Source organism: Cherax quadricarinatus, chromosome 39 (genome assembly GCF_038502225.1).
Source record: "Cherax quadricarinatus isolate ZL_2023a chromosome 39, ASM3850222v1, whole genome shotgun sequence".
Lineage (NCBI taxonomy): Eukaryota > Metazoa > Arthropoda > Malacostraca > Decapoda > Parastacidae > Cherax > Cherax quadricarinatus.
Window position 1 is genome coordinate 22353543 of NC_091330.1, and position 22687 is coordinate 22376229.

General features: G+C 45.9%; 1 protein-coding gene across 3 annotated transcripts in view; it reads right to left on the bottom strand.

The window, feature by feature from the left end:
* Dpp10 (Dipeptidyl peptidase 10) overlaps positions 1-22687 on the bottom strand; it is a 470951-nt gene that overhangs the window by 386006 nt on the left and 62258 nt on the right. For all 3 annotated transcript variants that reach the window (XM_070092527.1, XM_070092528.1, XM_070092526.1), the window contains exon 3: positions 14831-15044. In XM_070092527.1, coding sequence (XP_069948628.1) covers positions 14831-15044 — 214 coding nt within the window. The remainder of the gene's footprint in view (positions 1-14830; positions 15045-22687) is intronic.

Below are 22687 nucleotides of genomic sequence, written 5' to 3' on the forward strand. Positions count from 1 at the left end.
TATTTACACATAACTAACTCTTTGTACACATGGCTGGTTGTTTGTGGAGGAAAGGGAATGTGGTTGGATGTGTGCATAAGGTAACGACTGTGTATACATGGTTGTCTGCACATATAGTTGGCTCAAGTGTTCTAGATGTAAACGTTTTAGCGTCTTACTTATAGAAGGAGAATATTGTGTGTAATAAAAGAGAAATATAGGAAAGGGGTCAGCTTATATAAGTTACTTCAAAAACCTTAATTACTGGGAACACTTGCAGTCACTTGACCTGTACTCACTGGCACACAGGCGAGAGAGATAGATCATAATCTACACCTGGAAAATCCTAGAGGGGCTGGTCCCAAATCTGTACACAGAAATCACTCCCTACGAAAGCAAAAGACTGGGCAGACAGTGCAACCCCCCAAATGAAAAGTAGAGGTGCCAGTAGTACACTAAGAGAAAACACAGCAAGTGTCCGGGACCCAAGACTGTTCAACAGCCTCCCACCAGCCATAAAGGGAATTACTAATAGACCCCTGGCTGCCTTCAAGAGGGAACTAGACAGATATCTAAAGTCAGTACCCGACCAGCCTTGCTGTGGTTCGTACGTTGGACTACGTTCAGCCAGCACTAACAGCCTGATTGATCAGGCCCTGAAGAGCGATTTCATCTGTAAGTTTCTTCCTATCAACTGAGACCAGTGTTTTCCTGTTTTCTCCTGCCTGTACTCATTATACTGAGAGAGTGTAGGTGTAAGTCAGGTCTACACACTGATTGTTTATCCCAGCCATGACGTTGTTTATGACATGCTCGCATCTCATTTGTCTTTTAATTAAAAGATTAACGTAAGTTCATATGCGCTGAGACAATACCCACCTCGTTGCTCAACAATTTTCTGATTTAACTGCCAACTCATTCCCAATTTTCAACCTGGTGAGGTTGTTCAGTACGAGCGTAACTAGAACACTCTTGCTTGACGACACCTTGCGTAGGTTTGCTCTTTAAACTAATCATCGTACACCTCGTTGAACTTTCCTGATTTATGAACACATTTATGATGACCTAGTTTAAACATGGCATTAACTTTATGCAAATTGTTCCCCATTTAAGCAGTATGTCTTGTGATGCTCCGGGCACAGCGGTCTCCTGCAAAAAAAAAAAATAAAATAAAAAATAAAAAAAAAATTACTTTTCACCAATGTACCGAGATGTAGTGACTAATTTCCTGTACACAACTTGACCAAAAGACAGACTCGTGACTTTCAATGATTCCCAAAGGATGTTGAGTTTAGTACAAGAGTCTAATACTTCTTCCAACAGCACTGTCAAGCCTCTAAGAACCTTTGGATTCCATTAAGCATTCTTCTTCACCTGAGAACAGAGTACAATACTTCTAGGCCAGTGCCAGACATCAATGCCCGTACTCACGAGTGTATGTATGCTATCGTGTCTCATCACAAGCATATTTCCGGGGGTTTGGACACTATCATTTCCCTTGCAAAGATAAATAACTGCATATCAGAGTCTGCCGCTGCGCGACTTCTGACTTTTTAATCTAAGTAAACTAGTTTTATGTTCTTGCTCATAGAAAAATGGTTCAGTGGTAACATGGTGGTATCACTGCGATGTTCTGATCACAGTGGTAACATGGTGGTATCACTGCGATGTTCTGATCACAGTGGTAACATGGTGGTATCACTGAGATGTTCTGATCACAGTGGTAACATGGTGGTATCACTGCGATGTTCTGATCACAGTGGTAACATGGTGGTATCACTGCGATGTTCTGATCACAGTGGTAATATGGTGGTATCACTGCGATGTTTTGATCACAGTGGTAACATGGTGGTATCACTGCGATGTTCTGATCACAGTGGTAACATGGTGGTATCACTGCGATGTTCTGATCACAGTGGTAACATGGTGGTATCACTGCGATGTTCTGATCACAGTGGTAACATGGTGGTATCACTGCGATGTTCTGATCACAGTGGTAACATGGTGGTATCACTGCGATGTTCTGATCACAGTGGCAACATGGTGGTATCACTGCGATGTTCTGATCACAGTGGTAACATGGTGGTATCACTGCGATGTTCTGATCACAGTGGCAACATGGTGGTATCACTGCGATGTTCTGATCACAGTGGTAACATGGTGGTATCACTGCGATGTTCTGATCACAGTGGTAATATGGTGGTATCACTGCGATGTTTTGATCACAGTGGTAACATGGTGGTATCACTGCGATGTTTTGATCACAGTGGTAACATGGTGGTATCACTGCGATGTTCTGATCACAGTGGTAACATGGTGGTATCACTGAGATGTTCTGATCACAGTGGTAACATGGTGGTATCACTGCGATGTTCTGATCACAGTGGTAACATGGTGGTATCACTGCGATGTTCTGATCACAGTGGTAATATGGTGGTATCACTGCGATGTTTTGATCATAATAACTTAGTCATAATCCAAGAAAATCTTTACTATCCCGCAGTTTCAAGAATCAGTTAAAAATTCTCACTGTGCTTCCTCACTTTAGAAGGTGAAACCTCACATGACTGAAAGATTCGTGTTTGCTGACAGTATCTCTTTACCACCATTTGTCAGCCATTTATGCACATTTGAGAACTGTTGGTTGTCAAACAGACTGTTGCTGCCAATGATCCGCAAGTTTTGATAGCTGTCCAAAACTTATCTGATGCAGCACTTCTTTACTCCCAAGTTTAGACTAGCAGTTTCAAATGAATGAGGCCGAGGAGACCTGGTGACCTAGAAAGACGCTGGTCAAGAGACCATCCTCACACCTGGTCAAGAGACCAGGTGTGAGGATGGGGTGATGGAAAACGCGAGAGTGGTTAGAGAGAAATGTATTGTGATGGGGAGAAGGGAGGCAGTTACACACAGCTGAGATGAGGCTCACAAAAATTCTCACCGACGATTGAAAAAAATCTGCATCGATAATTAGCTCTGACGAAAAGGAAATTCGGAAATGAAGAACGCTGAAAAACACGATCAATTTATCAGAGCGACATCCCTCCCATGTGCAGAGATCCAGCAAGGAAATTCAATTATGTTTTCATATTGCTGCTGCTTGCTTAATCAAACACTATTTTTTTTAATTTTGTACACAGGCGCATGTGAGTGCACCCACCATCCTTACACACAAACTGACATTCTCATACACTGAACATAAATATATAAACAACTGCAGACAGAGACATACACAAGACATTACTTGATACAGAATGCACACATGCATATATACAAAGACGAATATACACACCCACCTATCCTTGCCCATACACTCCTCAAATACAAGTATACACAAGCATCATTACAGGCTTATATTAGTACATAAAATCACACACATATATATATATATATATATATATATATATATATATATATATATATATATATTATATACATATATGTCGTGCCGAATAGGTAAAACTGGTCATTTAGCAAAAAAGTCGCTTAAAATTAAGTCCTTTGTAAAATTTTCTTTTATACGTTTAAAAATAGTATATATGTTTTTCATTTATGTTAATGTAAAAATTAATAATTTTGTATCCAAAAGAACCTTAGAAAACTTACCTAATTTTATTATAACAAGCGCAATTTAATTTAGCCTGATTCAAGTAAATACATTTTGAATAAGTTTACATTAATATAATAATAAACAAACACAATGAAATATATTTTTTTCGTTAGGTTCAGAATGATTTTTGCGAAATTATTGCATACACAAATTTTTGTTTGCCTTATTCGGCAAGAAGAGAGTTGGTAAGAAGCACGATTGGTATAACAAGTAATTATTGGAATTCAACCCCAGGAAATGTAACGTTATGAAAGTTAGGGAAAGGTAAAGAAGATCAGAGTTAGGGGATAAATGCTGCAAACCTTATTGAAGGAGACGGACCTTGGGGCAAGCAGAGTTCCCTGTATATCTTCTGAGATGCACATCAACAAAATAACCTCCGCAGTATATATGCAACTGATAAATTTATAAATCCACAACTGATTAAGCATGTCAAGTAACTGCAAGAACTGTATAAGTTCGCAAAATGACTAGCTGAATTCAAGGCATGAGCTATCAATATGTTGACACTGAACTACTTGGTGAAAGTGAAACTGAAGAAGTGAGAAGCTGGAGAATTGAAAAAACTAATGTATGGAAAAGGTGATTACAAAATGTTAAGACATTTTCTGCTTCAAGAACAGTCCAAGAGGAATTCATGGGACGATTCACACAGAAAATTATTTCTAGCCATGAGCGCAGACTAGCGATAGACAATTGTATATCGACAAAGTGGGAAAATAGAGAAGAGAGAAACACGGAGAAGCATAGACTGAATCCAGCTTCTAGATTCTAGGACAGGGAAGCTATCAGTAGAAAAAGAAATGACTATCTTCGTATGAAGAGGAAAGCTGAAAAAAAATGAAATGGACACAGCAGCCAAGGCAAAGACAGAATGCAAGTTTCTTTACAGTCACTTCTAAAGGAAAATGACAATAAGATTACAAGTGATAACAGTGAAAACAGGAAATGACAGAGTGATATACAATGCACTCAAGAGTATTCGTAATAGTTTTACAACTGAACAATGGCCAGTACCAGAAATGGAATAGGGAATAAACCACAGAGAGCTATCAAACCTTCAAGCGACTAACGAGGAAGTGAGGAGACTTCTGATGGAATTAATACATCAAAGACATCAGGTCCAGATGGAATATCACCACAAATATGGAAGTCACTCACACTGAAGTTTAACGAATCATTAGTCATTGGTGAAGTGACAGACGACTGGAAGTCAAGCAAAATGTCAAAATAATATATATAAACTTTATGAAAGGCAACAAGAGTTGATGGTATAGTACACAAATGCACAGAAAATAAACAACTTTAAAAGTATGCAGATGGACCTTCAGCCGCCCAACAAACTGGGCCCAAAGAGAAATTGTCAGTAAACTAAAATCAGAGGTTTTTACTTCAAAAAATATTCCATGTGCCTCGAAGTACAATTGACAAAACAAAGACTAGAATTTGAATGAGAGCAATTATCATGGACACAACAAACCTGGAACACAGTACCAACTAATATCCCGGTGAGCCACAGATAACGACAGATAACGAAGATTTTTTAACAAGGTAAATTTTCAGATAATCTACTATGGAATCATTTAAAAAATAATACTACGAACGGAATATAAACGCAAATCAAAGCATCTGTGAGAAAAATGAATCCGGAGACCCAGAACTAATCGTAACAAAATATGTTATGGTTAAAGAGCATAATATTGTTACGATCACTACTGTAAGAAAAAACAAAAATCTTCCACACAAGAGATGTCAAGACAATAATAACGCTGTTAGGGTATTTATGTTCACTAGACAACAATGCTGCTCTACATTAAGAACCTAATTTATGGCTACGAAAATAACAGACATGGAAAAAGTTTCGAGAGCATTTCTTGCCGGCATCCATTCACACAAATAAACTAAAAGAAATGTTTAATAATCTTACAAATTGCACTTCCTGTAGTAAAAAAAAAAAAATGGGAAGTATATTTTAACCTTAAAATTGCTAGAGGGATCGGTTCGAAATCTGTAAACGAATATAACTCTTCACGTGATAGTGAAGACTGATCCAACTACCTCTGTTGCAACCAACTCCCAGATAATTTTATGAGCGTAAAGTACCCACTTTTTTTTTTAATATTTACTTTTCAAACAAACAAGAAATTGTCAGTAGTCTCCTGACTACACACAAGAGCTTTTTTCTAAATTGTTACCAACGATTTCTGATTAGTTGGGTAGTGAGTGGCGTCAACTTCGGACTGACGGCTGCAAGTATCATCAGAAATTTATACAAATTATTGAGCCTCCACATTTTGCGTCGTTTACTGGTAATTTAGCAACAGTTTCAGAAGAATGTGCATTCAACCTGAAAATCAAGATATTACCAAGTTACGATTACAAATACTCTGCTCTATTTTTAGATGGTACTCTTCTTGTGTTGCTGATAGAGCTCTTTCTTATATTTTACAAGGTTGTCATCAAAGCTGACAATGCCACTGACTGACTTGTTCTGTGAGAACATAGGGCCAGGCACAGCAATAACACTGGATGGTATGTTCATCAGCTGATTTGTCAGCTCTGAGTATGATGCAATGCAGCCCATCATCTAATTTTAAAAACATTCACGAGAAACGTATGCTCGAAAATTTATAACGCTCAGCGTTGCCAGAAGTAAACCATCCTTTTTTATGTTTTAAAAAAAACAGGTTGGGCGATGGTTACAACTGCTTTAGTTGTGTCAAATAAGGATCTTGTTGTCGGGCAGTTCATTAGATAATGCTCGATGAAGCGCATGTTTTTTTTAGGTATCTGGATGTTCATTTATCACTGACAAGAGTACTCTATACTGATGCGACGTATTTTTGAGTACAAGTGGATATACACAGAAAGGGGCATGTCTTTCGAGGTATACAGGGCTGAGAATTTACTTTAATCATTGATTTAGAAATTAAAGTGGTGGTAGTGATGAACATGTTACAAGAAGCTTAAATAATCCTCGTATAGATGATAGGCTTTAAATACCATTAACCAACCTAAGAAATATTGGGATTTCTTACTTTGCTTAAATGTATCACTTTAGGCATCTGGATGTGTTTAGAGCGTGGGCCATAATGAGTAGCACAATGATGTTCGTAGTTGTTTGGTGTTTTCCGATAGACTTTTCTGCACGATCGTTACCTGCAATGTCACTATGAGTTGGAGAAACCTTAGTATTGTCGATATTTAAAAGCATCTACAAAAAGAGTCCGGGTAGATAATGTATTGCTGTTGTTGAAGAATGAAACACTTGTGCAACATCTGGGTATCTTTATTCCTCAGTTATGACTCTTCAACTTGTCGGTTTTCTAAACCATTACATCACATTGCTGATGTTCTGTGTGAGCACCACCCACAGCGACTTAGAGTACGGCAACGATGAGAAGCATCCATAATGTAGGCTAGAGACCGTTGCTACGTCTTGGTTTCTGAACATGATAGTAGCTTTTACAACCAGTGCGTGCTGGTCTACCGATCAATCTATGTAATAAGTCACACTGTCTCTGGCGGCTGGTGTGACCTTAATAACGGTATTGACAATGTGTCTCAGTCGAGGAATTCAACTGTACTTGCCTGGCTCATCGTCACCACAAATTTACTTCGTAGATGATTATGTGTGTGGTACTGTAACAGCTAAGCTTCTGTTAATGTGAGCTTTACAGGACATGCAAGTACACAAACTGTAATATAAAATAATGAGGAATGCATCGAAGCCTTAAAAATAAATAGTCGCTGGAAATTACTGCGTATTGGAATATTGAGGAACGTTCGGCTGGGAGTAGAAACACTAACAGAAGTAGAAGCAGTGCCAATAGTAGTAGTAATGGCAGCAGCAGTTGTAATGGTAACTAGAAGTAGTAGTAATGGTAGCAGTAGAATTAGTTGCAACAGTAGCAGTAGCAGTAACAGCAACACCACCACAGAAGCCGCTACATACCAACCCACGAGCATGATATAAGAAATTCTTACCCTAATGAAAAATAGATATTGGCCTTTTGGTAATCAATAGCAGTGAGGACGAGCTGGAACAGGATCACTCAAACACACACACACACACACACACACACACACACACACACACACACACAGGAGCTGTGACTCGACCCCTGCAACCACAAATAGCTGAGAGTGCACACACAAAGGGTGACTCATGTATCGCACTCAAATAATGAAACAACAAATAGTGTCAAGGATTCCTGGTTTAAGGTCGGGTCTCACAGGCTGTTAGTGCTGTCAGGATGCAGCTCCAGGCAGGCGTCGTATGTCGAAGCTCAAGAAATATTTCATCAATAAAAGAATTGTAAATAGAGGGAACTGACAGTGAGGGTCCACGGGGTGCCTGGCAATGAGGGACCACGTGGTGTCTGGCAGTGAGGGACCACGTGGTGTCTGGCAGTGAGGGTCCACGAGGTGCCTGGCAGTGAGCGTCCACGGGGTGCCTGGCAGTGAGGGTCCCCGGAGTGCCTGGCAGTGAGGGACCACGTGGTGTCTGGCAGTGAGGGTCCACGGGGTGTCTGGCAGTGAGGGTCCACGGGGTGTCTGGCAGTGAGCGTCCACGGGGTGCCTGGCAGTGAGAGACCAGGTGGTGTCTGGCAGTGAGGGTCCACGGGGTGTCTGGCAGTGAGCGTCCACGGGGTGCCTGGCAGTGAGGGTCCACTGGGTGTCTGGCAGTGAGGGTCCACGGGGTGCCTAGCAGTGAGGGTCCACGGGGTGCCTGGCAGTGAGGGTCCACGGGGTGCCTGGAAGTGAGGGTCCACGGGGTGTCTGGCAGTGAGGGTCCAAGGGGTGCCTGGCAGTGAGGGTCCACGGGGTGTCTGGCAGTGAGGGTCCACGGGGTGCCTGGCAGTGAGGATCCACGGGGTGCCTGGCAGTGAGGATCCACGGGGTGTCTGGCAGTGAGGGTCCACGGAGTGCCTGGCAGTGAGGGTCCACGGGGTGTCGGGCAGTGAGGGTGCACGGGGTGCCTGGCAGAGGCTCCACGGGGTGTCTGGCAGTGAGGGTCCACGGGGTGCCTGGCAGTGAGGGTCCACGGGGTGTCTGGCAGTGAGGGTCTCCGGTGTGCCTGGCAGTGAGGGTCCAGGGGGTGCTTGGCAGTGAGGGTCAACGGAGTGCCTGGCAGTGAGGGTCCACGGGGTGCCTGGCAATGAGGGTCCACGGGGTGCCTGGCAATGAGGATCCACGGGGTGCCTGGCAGTGAAGGTCCGCGGGGTGCCTGGCAGTGAGGGTCCACGGGGTGCCTGGTAGTGAGGGTCCGCGGGGTGTCTGGCAGTGAGGGTCCGCGGGGTGTCTGGCAGTGAGGGTCAGATAAGATAAGATTTCGTTCGGATTTTTAACCCCGGAGGGTTAGCCACCCAGGATAACCCAAGAAAGTCAGTGCGTCATCGAGGACTGTCTAACTTATTTCCATTGGGGTCCTTAATCTTGTCCCCCAGGATGCGACCCACACCAGTCGACTAACACCCAGGTACCTATTTGCTGCTAGGTGAACAGGACAATAGGTGTAAGGAAACGTGTCGATATGTTTCCTCCCGCCGGGAATCGAACCCGAGCCCTCCGTGTGTGAAGCGGGAGCCTTAGCCACCAGGCCACGGGGTGCCTGGCAGTGAGGGTCCACGGGGTGCCTAGCAGTGAGGGTCCACGGGGTGCCTGGCAGTGAGAGTCCACGGGGTGTCTGGCAGTGAGGGTCCGCGGGGTGTCTGGCAGTGAGGGTCCACGGGGTGTATGGCAGTGAGGGTCCACGGGGTGTATGGCAGTGAGGGTCCACGGGGTGCCTGGCAGTGAGGGTCCACGGGGTGCCTGGCAGTGAGGGTCCACGGGGTGTCTGGCAGTGAGGGTCCACGGGGTGTATGGCAGTGAGGGTCCACGGGGTGCCTGGCAGTGAGCGTCCACGGGGTGCCTGGCAGTAAGGGTCCACGGCTTGCCTGGCAGTGAGGGTCCACGAAGTGCCTGGCAGTGAGGGTGCACGGGGTGTCTGGCAGTGAGGGTCCACGGGATGCCTGGCAGTGAGGGCCCACGGGGTGCCTGGCAGTGAGGGTCCACGGGGTGCCTGGCAGTGAGGGTTCACGGGGTGCCTGGCAGTGAGGGTCCACGGGGTGCCTGGCAGTGAGGGTCCACGGGGTGCCTGACAGTGAGGGTCCACGGGGTGTCTGGCAGTGAGGGTCCACGGGGTGTCTGGCAGTGAGGATCCACGGGGTATCTGGCAGTGAGCGTCCACGGGGTGTCAGGCAGTGAGGGTCCACGGGATGCCTCGCAGTGAGGGTCCACGGGGTGTCTGGCAGTGAGGGTCCACGGGGTGTCTGGCAGTGAGGGTCCACGGGATGCCTCGCAGTGAGGGTCCACGGGGTGTCTGGCAGTGAGGGTCCACGGGGTGTCTGGAAGTGAGGGTCCACGGGATGCCTCGCAGTGAGGATCCACGGGGTGTCTGGCAGTGAGGGTCCACGGAGTGCCTGGCAGTGAGGGTCCACGGGGTGTCGGGCAGTGAGGGTGCACGGGGTGCCTGGCAGTGAGGGTCCACGGGGTGTCTGGCAGTGAGGGTCCACGGAGTGCCTGGCAGTGAGGGTCCACGGGGTGTCGGGCAGTGAGGGTCCACGGGGTGTTTGGCAGTGAGGGTCCACGGGATGCCTCGCAGTGAGGGTCCACGGGGTGTCTGGCAGTGAGGGTCCACGGGGTGTCTGGCAGTGAGGGTCCACGGGATGCCTCGCAGTGAGGGTCCACGGGGTGTCTGGCAGTGAGGGTCCACGTGGTGTCTGGCAGTGACAAGTGGCCCCCGGGATTTCTCGCAATGGTGAGTTAACTTACACGGTGGATGACAGTGAACAGTGATGAGTTAACTCACACTGTGCATGACAGTGAGTAATGACGCCCCTTGGCCTGGCTGGCAAAGCTCTCGCTTTACACGCTGAAGGTGCAGGTTCAATTCCCGGCGGGGTGGAAGCATTTCGACACGTTTCCTTACACCTGTTTTCCTATTCACCTAGCAAGTAGGCACCCGAGTGTTAGTTGACTGGTGTGGGTCGCATCCTGGGGTACAAGATTGAGACTCAATGGAAATAAGACAGAGAATCCCTCGATGACACACTGTCTCTCTTGGGTTATCCTTGGTGGCTAACCCTCCAATGTTAAAAATTCGAATAAAATCTTATCTTAACTCCATACTGAGGCTTAATAACACACATGCCAAGGCTCAGTCATGTCACTTAATTGAAAGTTAACAGGCGGACCAAGAGCTGGAGCTATATTCCCCTGTAATCTCAAACAAAAAGTCAGAAATAGGTAACACTACATCACACACGTATATGCACAACGAATAAGGTTAGTTAGGCAGGATGTGTCCTGCCTTCCCATGGTTTCTTTGACTTGTAATAATGTGTACATCCAGTAGTTTGCTTACTTGAGGGAGTTCCGGGGGTCAGCGTAACCCCCCCCACCCGCGTCCCAGTTCATTCTATATAATAATTTTCCTTTAGAGTCTATGTAGGTAGGTAATGGAATGAACTACCGACATGACGGTGCCTGATTGTAGTTAGTCCCTGGAAGTGCCTGGCGGAGAGTAGCCCCACTCAGTGCCGGGGTGTAGTTAGTCCCTGGACGTGCCTGGCGGAGAGTAGCCCCACTCAGTGCCGGGGTGTAGTTAGTCCCTGGACGTGCCTAGCGGAGAGTAGCCCCACTCAGTGCCGGGGTGTAGTTAGTCCCTGGACGTGCCTAGCGGAGAGTAGCCCCACTCAGTGCCGGGGTGTAGTTAGTCCCTGGACGTGCCTAGCGGAGAGTAGCCCCACTCAGTGCCGGGGTGTAGTTAGTCCCTGGACGTGCCTAGCGGAGAGTAGCCCCACTCAGTGCCGGGGTGTAGTTAGTCCCTGGACGTGCCTAGCGGAGAGTAGCCCCACTCAGTGCCGGGGTGTAGTTAGTCCCTGGAGGTGCCTGGCGGAGAGTAGCCCCACTCAGTGCCTGGAGGTGCCTGGCGGAGAGTAGCCCCATTCAGTGCCGGGGTGTAGTTAGTCCCTGGAGGTGCCTGGCGGAGAGTAGCCCCACTCAGTGCCTGGAGGTGCCTAGCGGAGAGTAGCCCCACTCAGTGCCGGGGTGTAGTTAGTCCCTGGACGTGCCTAGCGGAGAGTAGCCCCACTCAGTGCCGGGGTGTAGTTAGTCCCTGGACGTGCCTGGCGGAGAGTAGCCCCACTCAGTGCCTGGAGGTGCCTAGCGGAGAGTAGCCCCACTCAGTGCCGGGGTGTAGTTAGTCCCTGGACGTGCCTAGCGGAGAGTAGCCCCACTCAGTGCCGGGGTGTAGTTAGTCCCTGGACGTGCCTAGCGGAGAGTAGCCCCACTCAGTGCCGGGGTGTAGTTAGTCCCTGGACGTGCCTAGCGGAGAGTAGCCCCACTCAGTGCCGGGGTGTAGTTAGTCCCTGGACGTGCCTAGCGGAGAGTAGCCCCACTCAGTGCCGGGGTGTAGTTAGTCCCTGGAGGTGCCTGGCGGAGAGTAGCCCCACTCAGTGCCTGGAGGTGCCTGGCGGAGAGTAGCCCCACTCAGTGCCTGGAGGAGAGTAGCCCCATTCAGTGCCGGGGTGTAGTTAGTCCCTGGACGTGCCTGGCGGAGAGTAGCCCCACTCAGTGCCGGGGTGTAGTTAGTCCCTGGAGGTGCCTGGCGGAGAGTAGCCCCACTCAGTGCCTGGAGGTGCCTGGCGGAGAGTAGCCCCATTCAGTGCCGGGGTGTAGTTAGTCCCTGGACGTGCCTGGCGGAGAGTAGCCCCATTCATTGCCGGGGTGTAGTTAGTCCTTGGACGTGCCTGGCGGAGAGTAGCCCCACTCAGTGCCGGGGTGTAGTTAGTCCCTGGACGTGCCTGGCGGAGAGTAGCCCCACTCAGTGCCGGGGTGTAGTTAGTCCCTGGACATGCCTAGCGGAGAGTAGCCCCACTCAGTGCCGGGGTGTAGTTAGTCCCTGGACGTGCCTGGCGGAGAGTAGCCCCGCTCAGTGCCGGGGTGTAGTTAGTCCCTGGCGGAGAGTAGCCCCACTCAATGCCGGGGTGTAGTTAGTCCCTGGAGGTGCCTGGCGGAAAGTAGCCCCACTCAGTGCCTGGAGGTGCCTGGCGAAGAGTAGCCCCACTCAGTCCGGAGTGTAGTTAGTCCCTGGACGTGCCTGGCGGAGAGCAGCCCCACTCAGTGCCTGGAGGAGAGTAGCCCCACTCAGTGCCTGGACGTGCCTGGCGGAGAGTAGCCCCACTCAGTGCCTGGACGTGCCTGGCGGAGAGTAGCCCCACTCAGTGCCTAGAGGAGAGTAGCCCCACTCAGTGCCTGGACGTGCCTGGCGGAGAGTAGCCCCACTCAGTGCCTGGAGGAGAGTAGCCCCACTCAGTGCCTGGAGGAGAGTAGCCCCACTCAGTGCCTGGAGGAGAGTAGCCTCACTCAGTGCCTGGAGGAGAGTAGCCTCACTCAGTGCCTGGAGGAGAGTAGCCTCACTCAGTGCCTGGACGTGCCTGGCGGAGAGTAGCCCCACTCAGTGCCTGGAGGAGAGTAGCCCCACTCAGTGCCTGGAGGAGAGTAGCCCCACTCAGTGCCTGGAGGAGAGTAGCCTCACTCAGTGCCTGGAGGAGAGTAGCCTCACTCAGTGCCTGGAGGAGAGTAGCCTCACTCAGTGCCTGGAGGAGAGTAGCCCCACTCAGTGCCTGGAGGAGAGTAGCCTCACTCAGTGCCTGGAGGAGAGTAGCCTCACTCAGTGCCTGGAGGAGAGTAGCCCCACTCAGTGCCTGGAGGAGAGTAGCCCCACTCAGTGCCTGGAGGAGAGTAGCCTCACTCAGTGCCTGGAGGAGAGTAGCCTCACTCAGTGCCTGGAGGAGAGTAGCCCCACTCAGTGCCTGGAGGAGAGTAGCCCCACTCAGTGCCTGGAGGAGAGTAGCCCCACTCAGTGCCTGGAGGAGAGTAGCCCCACTCAGTGCCTGGAGGAGAGTAGCCCCACTCAGTGCCTGGAGGAGAGTAGCCCCACTCAGTGCCGGGGTGTGACATGTACTTGCACAAGGCTGTGACGGCATGCACGGAGGTCGTCATCAACATAAAAAGTTACGGTGTTCTGTCAGGTCTTCCGTTCGCACCCCCCCCCCTGTCTCTCTCCCTCCCTCCCTCCCTCCTGGCTCCACCATCCCTTGATGAGACGATTGGAGAAAAAGATAATTTCCCAGAGCAGAAAGGATTGGCTACAAAAAAAAAAGACACTTATTGTTAAAACTTTCCGCTTTAATTAATGTTTTTCATGTTCTAATTAATTAGGCTATTAAAATTATACTTAGAGCTGAATGTTCTCACAGTTAAAGAAAGCTCTCCTCCTGTGTCTTTTTTAAGTAAAGTCAATAGTATGGTGCTGTATGCACTGACAGGGGAGACTGAAGGAAAGCTGCATAATAATCCCGTAAGTTCTTGGCCAGAACACACAATACTTAGTTTCAGAGTGAACCTCAGGTTTGGCCAGCACTTTTTTCTTGTTGTGTGTGAAGGAGATAAAAATCTATTTTCCTATTTAGCTGTTAGTGTGGTTGGCTTTTTTTTTTTACACTGCCTTTTTAGTAATTAGGTTTTTGAGATTTTTTTTGTTTTTGCTGTTGCCTTTTGGTGATCGTGTTTCGTGATTGCCTTTTATGATTTCGTTTTGTGAACATTACATATATCTCATAGCCGGCAAGTGGGTTTCAAATCCAAGTGCTAATATCCCATACAAGCTAGTTTATTAAGCTTCGCTGCCCCACACGCTTTCCATACGTTGAACTGAAAGTTATACCCTGCACATGCTAATTTAGCCCTAGAATGCTATTAGTACCTGGCCATGTAGGCCAAATTTCATCTTGCCTCGTTTTTCATGTCATCTCGGGAGATTATGAGAGGTTTTGACTGGAGTTTTGACAAGAGCTTCGCCGTCGTTGCACGCTGGAATGAAAACATCAGTACACCCCAGCCAGTTGCTAATGGCTAAACCAGTTTTATGTGCCCAGACGGTACACATCACCGCTTTCTGCGACCTGCCGCGCCCCAGCCATAGGACTAGCGACCCTTTATATCCTGACAGCAATCATCGGCCCCAGAACAAGGGGTAATGACGATTTCGTTTTTGCACCAACGACTCCTCCATTGAGCCACTAAACGGGTCATAAAGACCTGTGTCTGATCGTTATTCCCTGGAGAAGAAACAAAACTCTTTCTCTTACACTCTCTCATGCACACTTTCTCTGCTCTGCAACTCGTACTGACCTGATATCCAGCTGCCATTGAAGGAATGTATCTTAAAGTCGTCGCCTAGTATGTCCTCTAACTCAAATCTCCGACCTTTGACTCTGGGACCGTCGTCAGGTGGAGTCAGGAGGAGTACAGATGTCACGATCATTCCCAGCACGAAGCAGATGACCAGCACGGCGATGATAATGCCCTTCCAGTTGCGTTGATTTGGGTTTGAAGAGGCCAGCTCCTGCAGGGAAGGAACAAGATATTTGATTACTGGATGGAAGAAAGTGAGGCGATATCTTGCTGTATTGTGGGAGATGTCTATATACTGGGGAGGAATCTACAATGGCGGAAGCCTGTAAGCAATATGGGAGGTCTCTATGTATTGCGGGAGACCTCTATGTCGAGGGTGGTCTATAAGGGTAAAAAGTTCTGTGAAAGGTCTCTATGGAGGGCTGTACTGTGTGCTGGGGAAAACTCTCTCTGGTATGGATGTCCCCCCATGTCTGGGATATCTGCTAAGTGTGCGAGATTTGCATGGTATGAGAAATCTGTATGGTGTGAGAAATATGAATCGGAAGGAAGGTCTTTATGCTAGGTAAAAGCAGTATGGTGTTGGGATCTCTATGATATGGATATCTCATACGTATGACAGAAGTTGTTTACATGGTTACTTTTCCAGTATGTAGTGAAAAGGCTGTTCACCAAACACCATTCCCCATTCACTATAAAAGTCTGTTTACATAGATAAGTCCACGCACAGGCTGTGTACTGGGTCCACTCTTCATAAAAGAACCGAGGCCTCCCCACACAACGCTTAGTTAAACAGTGCAGATGAAGAAGCCGTAAAAATCATCCCACGGAACTGGACAAAAAGATTAGAAAAATGAGAAGGAATATAATATTAGAAAAATCTCACCGTGGGTATGAAATGAAGGTGCTGAAATATAAGCCATTAGAAAAAAAAATTATCACATTACTAGCAACAGGAAAAAGTACCAACTACCAACGTGGTTCCGATAAATGAGACGGGAGAATACTGGATGATCACCTAGAAATGAATAATTTTTAAAATAAATTGCTGGGATTCAGAATGAAAAAATCTTGCTTATAGAATTCTATGAAAGAATAATTAGAGTCAAGCAAGGACTGTATTCCTAGACTGCCAGTAAGTCTTTATCATGATTCCACAACTAAATTAATTTACAAACAAAAAATATCAGATTGGAGTCCGGGAAAACACTACAAAGAATAAGAAATAACAAATAGTCTGCACAGAGTCAGCGTGTGAGGAACTAATATGCAAAAAATGGAAGGTAATGCGAATAAGAAAGTGAGGGAGAAGGCCAGATATATATTCCACTATTTGAATGGAAGGTAATGCGAGAGCCGGAAAGAGATAAAAATAATCTGCTGTGTATCACGCTAATCTATTAGTGGCATGCGCACGGCTGGTTAAAATAAAAACAACCTTAAACTTAAAAAAAGTCATTAAGAAAACTATACATAGCACAGGCAACAGTATGGAACCCTCATCCTTTTTAAGCACATAGAGAAAGTAATATAAAATTCAGAGGTTTACAGCAAGGTAAGTCCCAGGCTAAAAAAGTTGGAACACGGCGGTAAGAAAGTTGGAACACGGCGGTAAGAAAGTTGGAACACGGCGGTAAGAAAGTTGGAACACGGCGGTAAGAAAGTTGGAACACGGCGGTAAGAAAGTTGGAACACGGCGGTAAGAAAGTTGGAACACGGCGGTAAGAAAGTTGGAACACTGCGCTAAGAAAGTTGGAACACGGCGGTAAGAAAGTTGGAACACGGCGGTAAGAAAGTTGGAACACTGCGGTAAGAAAGTTGGAACACGGCGGTAAGAAAGGAGAATTAAATCTGATATCGATGTACAGGAACAGCTGATGTGATGTGGACTCTTACTACATACTTAGTAATATCAACAAAGGTGCACAGAGTTACGTTATTAACACGTGACGGAATAGAACAAGAGCACACAAAAATTAACTGGAAACTCAGTCGAGTCAGGAGACAATAATAATGATGATAATGAAGAAACATTATATTTCAGACTAAGAATAAGCGGTAAGTAAGTAGAATACAATAAATAATAAGGTCATGGATGTTTACTCTATACATGGATTCAAAAATATTTACGACAAAGATCCAGAGTACATAAACTGACCCAAGTGTTTGTTGACACAAGGTAGCCACTCATAATGACAGAAAAGTTTCAAGTAGAAACGTGAGAAGAAAAGGAAATATGCTTAAGTATAACATTACCAAGAGAGTTTGTGTCCAGGACAGCTAAATAAATTAGGAAAGAAAAATGGTCAAGGTGAACAAAGCTGGGAATACAGTGAAATTAGGCACGTTCATAATCTCTCGTCTCCAAGTGTCCATCATCTGCGTTGTTCTTTATGGATATTCTTGGCGGCCAGCACGTGAGCAGACCACAACAGCGTAGTTTTAGTACTGTGTACATAAAAGAACCTCATAAACAGCAATCAGTTGGATAAACGAGGCTAGGATTACAGAGATGTAGTGGATGAGAATTAAGTGACTTGTATAGCTTCCGACAACGAGCAAGTTAACCCCCCGTCCCCCCTCCCTCCAGTAGTGGAGAAACAACATAAAGAACAATCACTGGAGGAAACAGTGCGAAGATAACTTAAGTGCAGTATAGCAGAAAAAAATCAAGGACTTAAGAATTTAGGCAACTCTACCCAATATTCGATGTTTGCAGAGTGATTCCTAACCTAATATTACTTAATTTAGGTAAGTAAGGTTAGGAGGTTCAGGCAATAATTTTAATTCAGGAATTCGGTAGAGGAGAGATGTTGTGTCTTGTAATTAGAATGGTCAATTACGGGGTGAAACGAAGAGACTATTCGCGGAATTAATGTGAGACAGTTGAGCCGTGTAGCAGCAGGCTAGGTTCTGCATCCAGCCATGAAGGAGGTCATGCAGAAACTGGTCACGAAGACGGAGATAAGTGAAATGAACGAACAAATCCAAATTATAAGACCCACAAGATAATGTAATTGGGAATAAATGCGTAATGAAAATAAACAAAAAATATTACAAGACGAACACAAAAGAATTTAAGCAAAAAGATCATAAAAATCCATAAACGATTCAGGCAGTGGTAATCCAGGAAGGAATTTTACTTGCACCAATGAGAGACACCACATAACAACAAAAGCTAGGTCATAATAACAGGATCAAGAGATGCAGAAATAGTGATAGGAGATAAGTACAAGGATTGCTGAAGAACCTGGAATCTGAAAGAGAGGCTTGACAAATCGTGTTACATTTTTGAGAAATTCGAAAGAAAGATTTAACTCTTATTTATCTTCTCAAATGGAAAAAAAACAAATTAATGATTAAGGAGAGGAAGATATGTCATAAAACAGACAGTCGAGTACCAAAAAATATTTATACAGAGAATATAAGCTCAGAGAGAGAGAGAGAGAGAGAGAGAGAGAGAGAGAGAGAGAGAGAGAGAGAGAGAGAGAGAGAGAGAGAGAGAGAGAGAGAGAGAGAGAGAGAGCATATCCAAACAGAAAGTGAAGCACGAGAATGGAGGCAGCAGACCACAAGGATAATTGATTTAGAAATGGGTATTAGAAATACCAGAAAGCTTCCCGCATCCCTGTCCTCACTGTAGCCTCGAGACTAGAAGACAAGGACATTTGGTTACAGATTTACAAGGGCAAAGTCACTGAATTTACCATCTCCATAACTCGTGCCCAGCAAACTGGCTTTCCATGAAGCAATTAACAAATGTTACCCTGCTCACACTCCAACAGCACGCCAAATCCCACCAGAATACCTTGCATCAGATCACTCTCATCTAACACGCTGGATACTCAACACTACGCACCTCTCAGAGCCTCCTTCACGCTGCCCTTCCAACTTTCTCTCAGACGTTTCCCCACATTACCTTCAACTCATGATTTATGAAACCTCTTACCTAGTTTTTCTCAATCCATTTTAAATAACCAAACTATCTCAACAAAGGTTTCTCCGCTACCTGAATAATACCATTCACATCTTCACACTATCGTCTAATTTCTTCATTCCTTATATTTTGCATAATTCATGCCACACATTAACATGTAAAATAATATCTCTACAACCTCCTCCCCCTCGCTGGTACATTTAGAGACGAAGGTTCTCACTTGAACAGCACTCTGACATAACTACACACTGACACATTCCTTTTCAGCATCAACTGTCAAACACTTCTTTTCGCAGGCTTCTCAGTATTTCTGAGGTCTTCTTTTCCTAAGGTGTTATCCACGTCAGCTTTCACAGGCCCATGGTCTAATATCAAAATATATCCACTTTACTGTGCTTCCCTCCAGTCCAACGCCCACTCATTCACTGTCTAGACAACTTTCTTACATTCCCTTCATCTTTTCTGCATTCACTTTCAACTTCTTTCTTTTACAAATCCTTTCAAACTCTCCAAAGAACCTCTTAACTTCCTAATCTTCCAAGAGCACTGTCATCAACAAGGTGCAACCCTGACAAATATTTCTGGCTCCACATTCATTATCTTTTAATCCTGCAACACTTCAGCAGCCACTTTTCACTTTTCCCATCTTAAAATATATTTAATTTATGGAGACATCCCACATCTATATAAATACTACCTTCGTAACATGTGGATGTGAAATGGAAGCGTGTTAAACAATTTGCACTCTGGCAGAAATTCTGGTCTTTTATTTTTAGCGTCATAAGTGCCAGGAGTGATATGTAAGTCTTAGGAACTTCTCTTGGCAGTCATGTAAGCTTATCCGGTGTGGTTTTAAAGTTTTTTCCCTATAATATTTCCTTTATAATGCCCACAAGAAGGTAAAAATCATCATCTTATGCATGTCGTTGAATTGTAGGCAAAAAACTGGTAACATCTTTTACTGAATATAATTAATAAAATTAAAATGGGAAATTTTAAATTTGTGTTTTTTGATGTGTATGAATATAGTGCAACATTTAGGGAGAATTTATTGCTATGGTCGGAGTGTATTGAAGCTAAATGTTGCAGCACTGATGAAGCAGCGAACAGTCTCGAGACGATGGCAACCCTGGTTAACCCCACTAATTTAAAAGCGTCAAAATTCGGTTACAAATCTCTCTTTCGATGGAGAATATAAATCACAACATCCAGACTGGAACAGTTCATTAATAACCCAAAATTTCGAACTGGAATTGTTGGCTACTCTTATTGTACTCATGGCGGGGTACCATGACTACACTAAGAGACAACACAATGATTGTCAGGGGCCCAAGACTGTTCAACTGCCTCACAGCATACATAAGGGGTATTACCAATAGACCTCTGGCTGTCTTCAAGAGGGAAATGGACAGGCACCTAAAGTCAGTACCTGACCAGCTGGTCGGTTTGCGTGCGGCAGGCAATAACAGCTAGGTTGATCAGGCCTTGATTCACCGCGAGGCCCGGAACACCCACCAGGTCTGTACTGAACCATTGTGAATTCCTGACATAACGTTAGGACCAGGAAGGACCTGTGCGTCGTCTCAAGATTCCTCACCAAATTGCGTTATATTAGTGACTTTCATTTAATTTTGGATTTCCATTTCACACCGTCCATCCTCGAAGAACCTTAATTAAAATCAAATATGCGCCAAACCTAGTATTAAAAAATTAGGTTAGATACGACAGAGGCTCCCGAGGGACATAAATAATGGATGTTGGTAAGTGCTCCTAGGAGCCCGAGGAGCCTCACTCACTGAGCAGTGTGTAATAATCAGTAACTGCAAGTCGCTGGGCAATTTGTTTACCAGACTAGCTGTAGGTGGTGAGGGGGAGAATGAGGGGTAGGTGAGGACACCCAAGCTCAGCAGGTGAGGGAAGGGTGAGGACGCCCCAGCACGATGATTGAGGGGAGAGTGAGGCGAGGGTGAGGGGTGGTAAGAACACTAAAATTACATTAATGTAGGAGCCATAATCCTGGGTGCGGTGGCGCTCAGCTGGCAGGTGAGCAGCGCACCTGATATTTACAACCATTAATGAAAGGTGCCTTGAGAATCACAGCATGTGAGGTGGGGAAGTTATTGATGCCATCTGCCTGACTTCCTCACTAGTTGATCCTCCTTGTAGGACTCCTCACATCTCATATAGAGAACGGTGTTGCTCACACATGAAGAACAATGTCACATAGGGAGAACAATGTTCCTTTCACAGGGAGAACAATGTTCCTTTCACAGGGAGAACAATGTTCTTCACACAGGAAAAAAAAAGTACCTTACGCAGGCAGTACACAAATACACATACGGTAACACGCAAAGAAACACTGACACACACACACACACACACACACACACACACACACACACACACACACACACACACACACACACAACACACAACACACACACGCACACACACGCACACACACACACACGCACACACACACACACACACACGCACACACACACACACACACACACACACACACACACACACACACACACACACACACACAGTAAAGAGACGAGGCCAGGACCTGTGAATCGACCCTTGCAACCGCATATAGATGAGCGCACGCACACACATTCCCACAAAGAAACGACGAAGAAGCTTGTGAAGAGCTCAACACGAGATTTAAGGAAGTATTTTCAGTGGAGACAGAAAGGCTTCCATCAAACCGGGATGGTAGGGTACACCAACAAGTGCTGGACATACTACACACATTCAAGGAGAAAGTGAAGAGGCTGCTAAGTGAACTAGATAATTCAAAGAGGGTGGGATCTGACATCTCTCCCTGGATCATGAGAGAGGGAGCAGAGGCACTGTGTGTAACACTAACAACAATCTTCAACACATCTATCAAAACAGGGGAGCTACCTGAGGTATGGAAGACAGCAAACGTAGGCCCAATTTTTAAGGAGACAGACACGCAGGAATAAACTACAGACCAGTGTCACTGTCATATACAGTATTCAGTCATGGAGCAGATTATCTGGAGAAGAGTGGTGGAACACGTAGAAAGTTATGAGCTTATACATGATAATCAGCATGGTTTCAGGGAAGGGAAATCCTGTCACAGACCTACTGGAGCTTTACAACAAGGTGACAGACGACAGGAGAAGGAGAGGGGTGGGTAGATTGCATTTCCTTCGACTGTAAGATGGTGAGGGTGACGCATATGTTGTGTTATCCCTGAATGGTGAGGGTGACGCATATGTTGTTATCCCTGAATGGTGAGGGTGACGCATATGTTGTGTTATCTCTGGAGGCGGTACAACGTTCGTAGGGTCGAGTCCTGGCCTGCCGCAGTTTGGTAAATGAACTAAAATCACTTGTTTTGTGATTTCATTGCTATATAGACTGCTTGTTGAGGCGGGTATTCAAACAGGAGGCTGAAATTAATCCTTGAGATACCACTGCCACGAGTGTCCTCGGATCACGAGAAAAACATGTAGCTCTGCTGCATGCGTGATCTTTGTAGGATTGGTGGCTGAGTGGTAAAGGTGACGCGTATGTTCTGTTGTCTCTGGAAGCGGTACAACGTTTGTAGCATGGGAGTCCTGGCCTGCCTCAGTTTGGTAAATGAACTAAAATCACTTGTTTCGCGATTTCATTGCTATATGTATTGGTCTTTTTCATATGATAGCCTGTTCAGTGGTACCGTTTTGCCTAGTATAGAGGCGCGGCATACAGTAACCAATGGAGTATGGTGGTATGGATAATGGTGTCTACTGACATGGGCGAAAGTGGTAGCCACAGGCCGAACGGTGAGATAGTGCAGAGTGACCGCTGGCTTACTGATAGGACCCAGTGGTCCAAATGATGATAGGTTTCTCACTTTTGTATCTCCTTTTGTTGTTAATTTTTTCGTAAAAGAAACC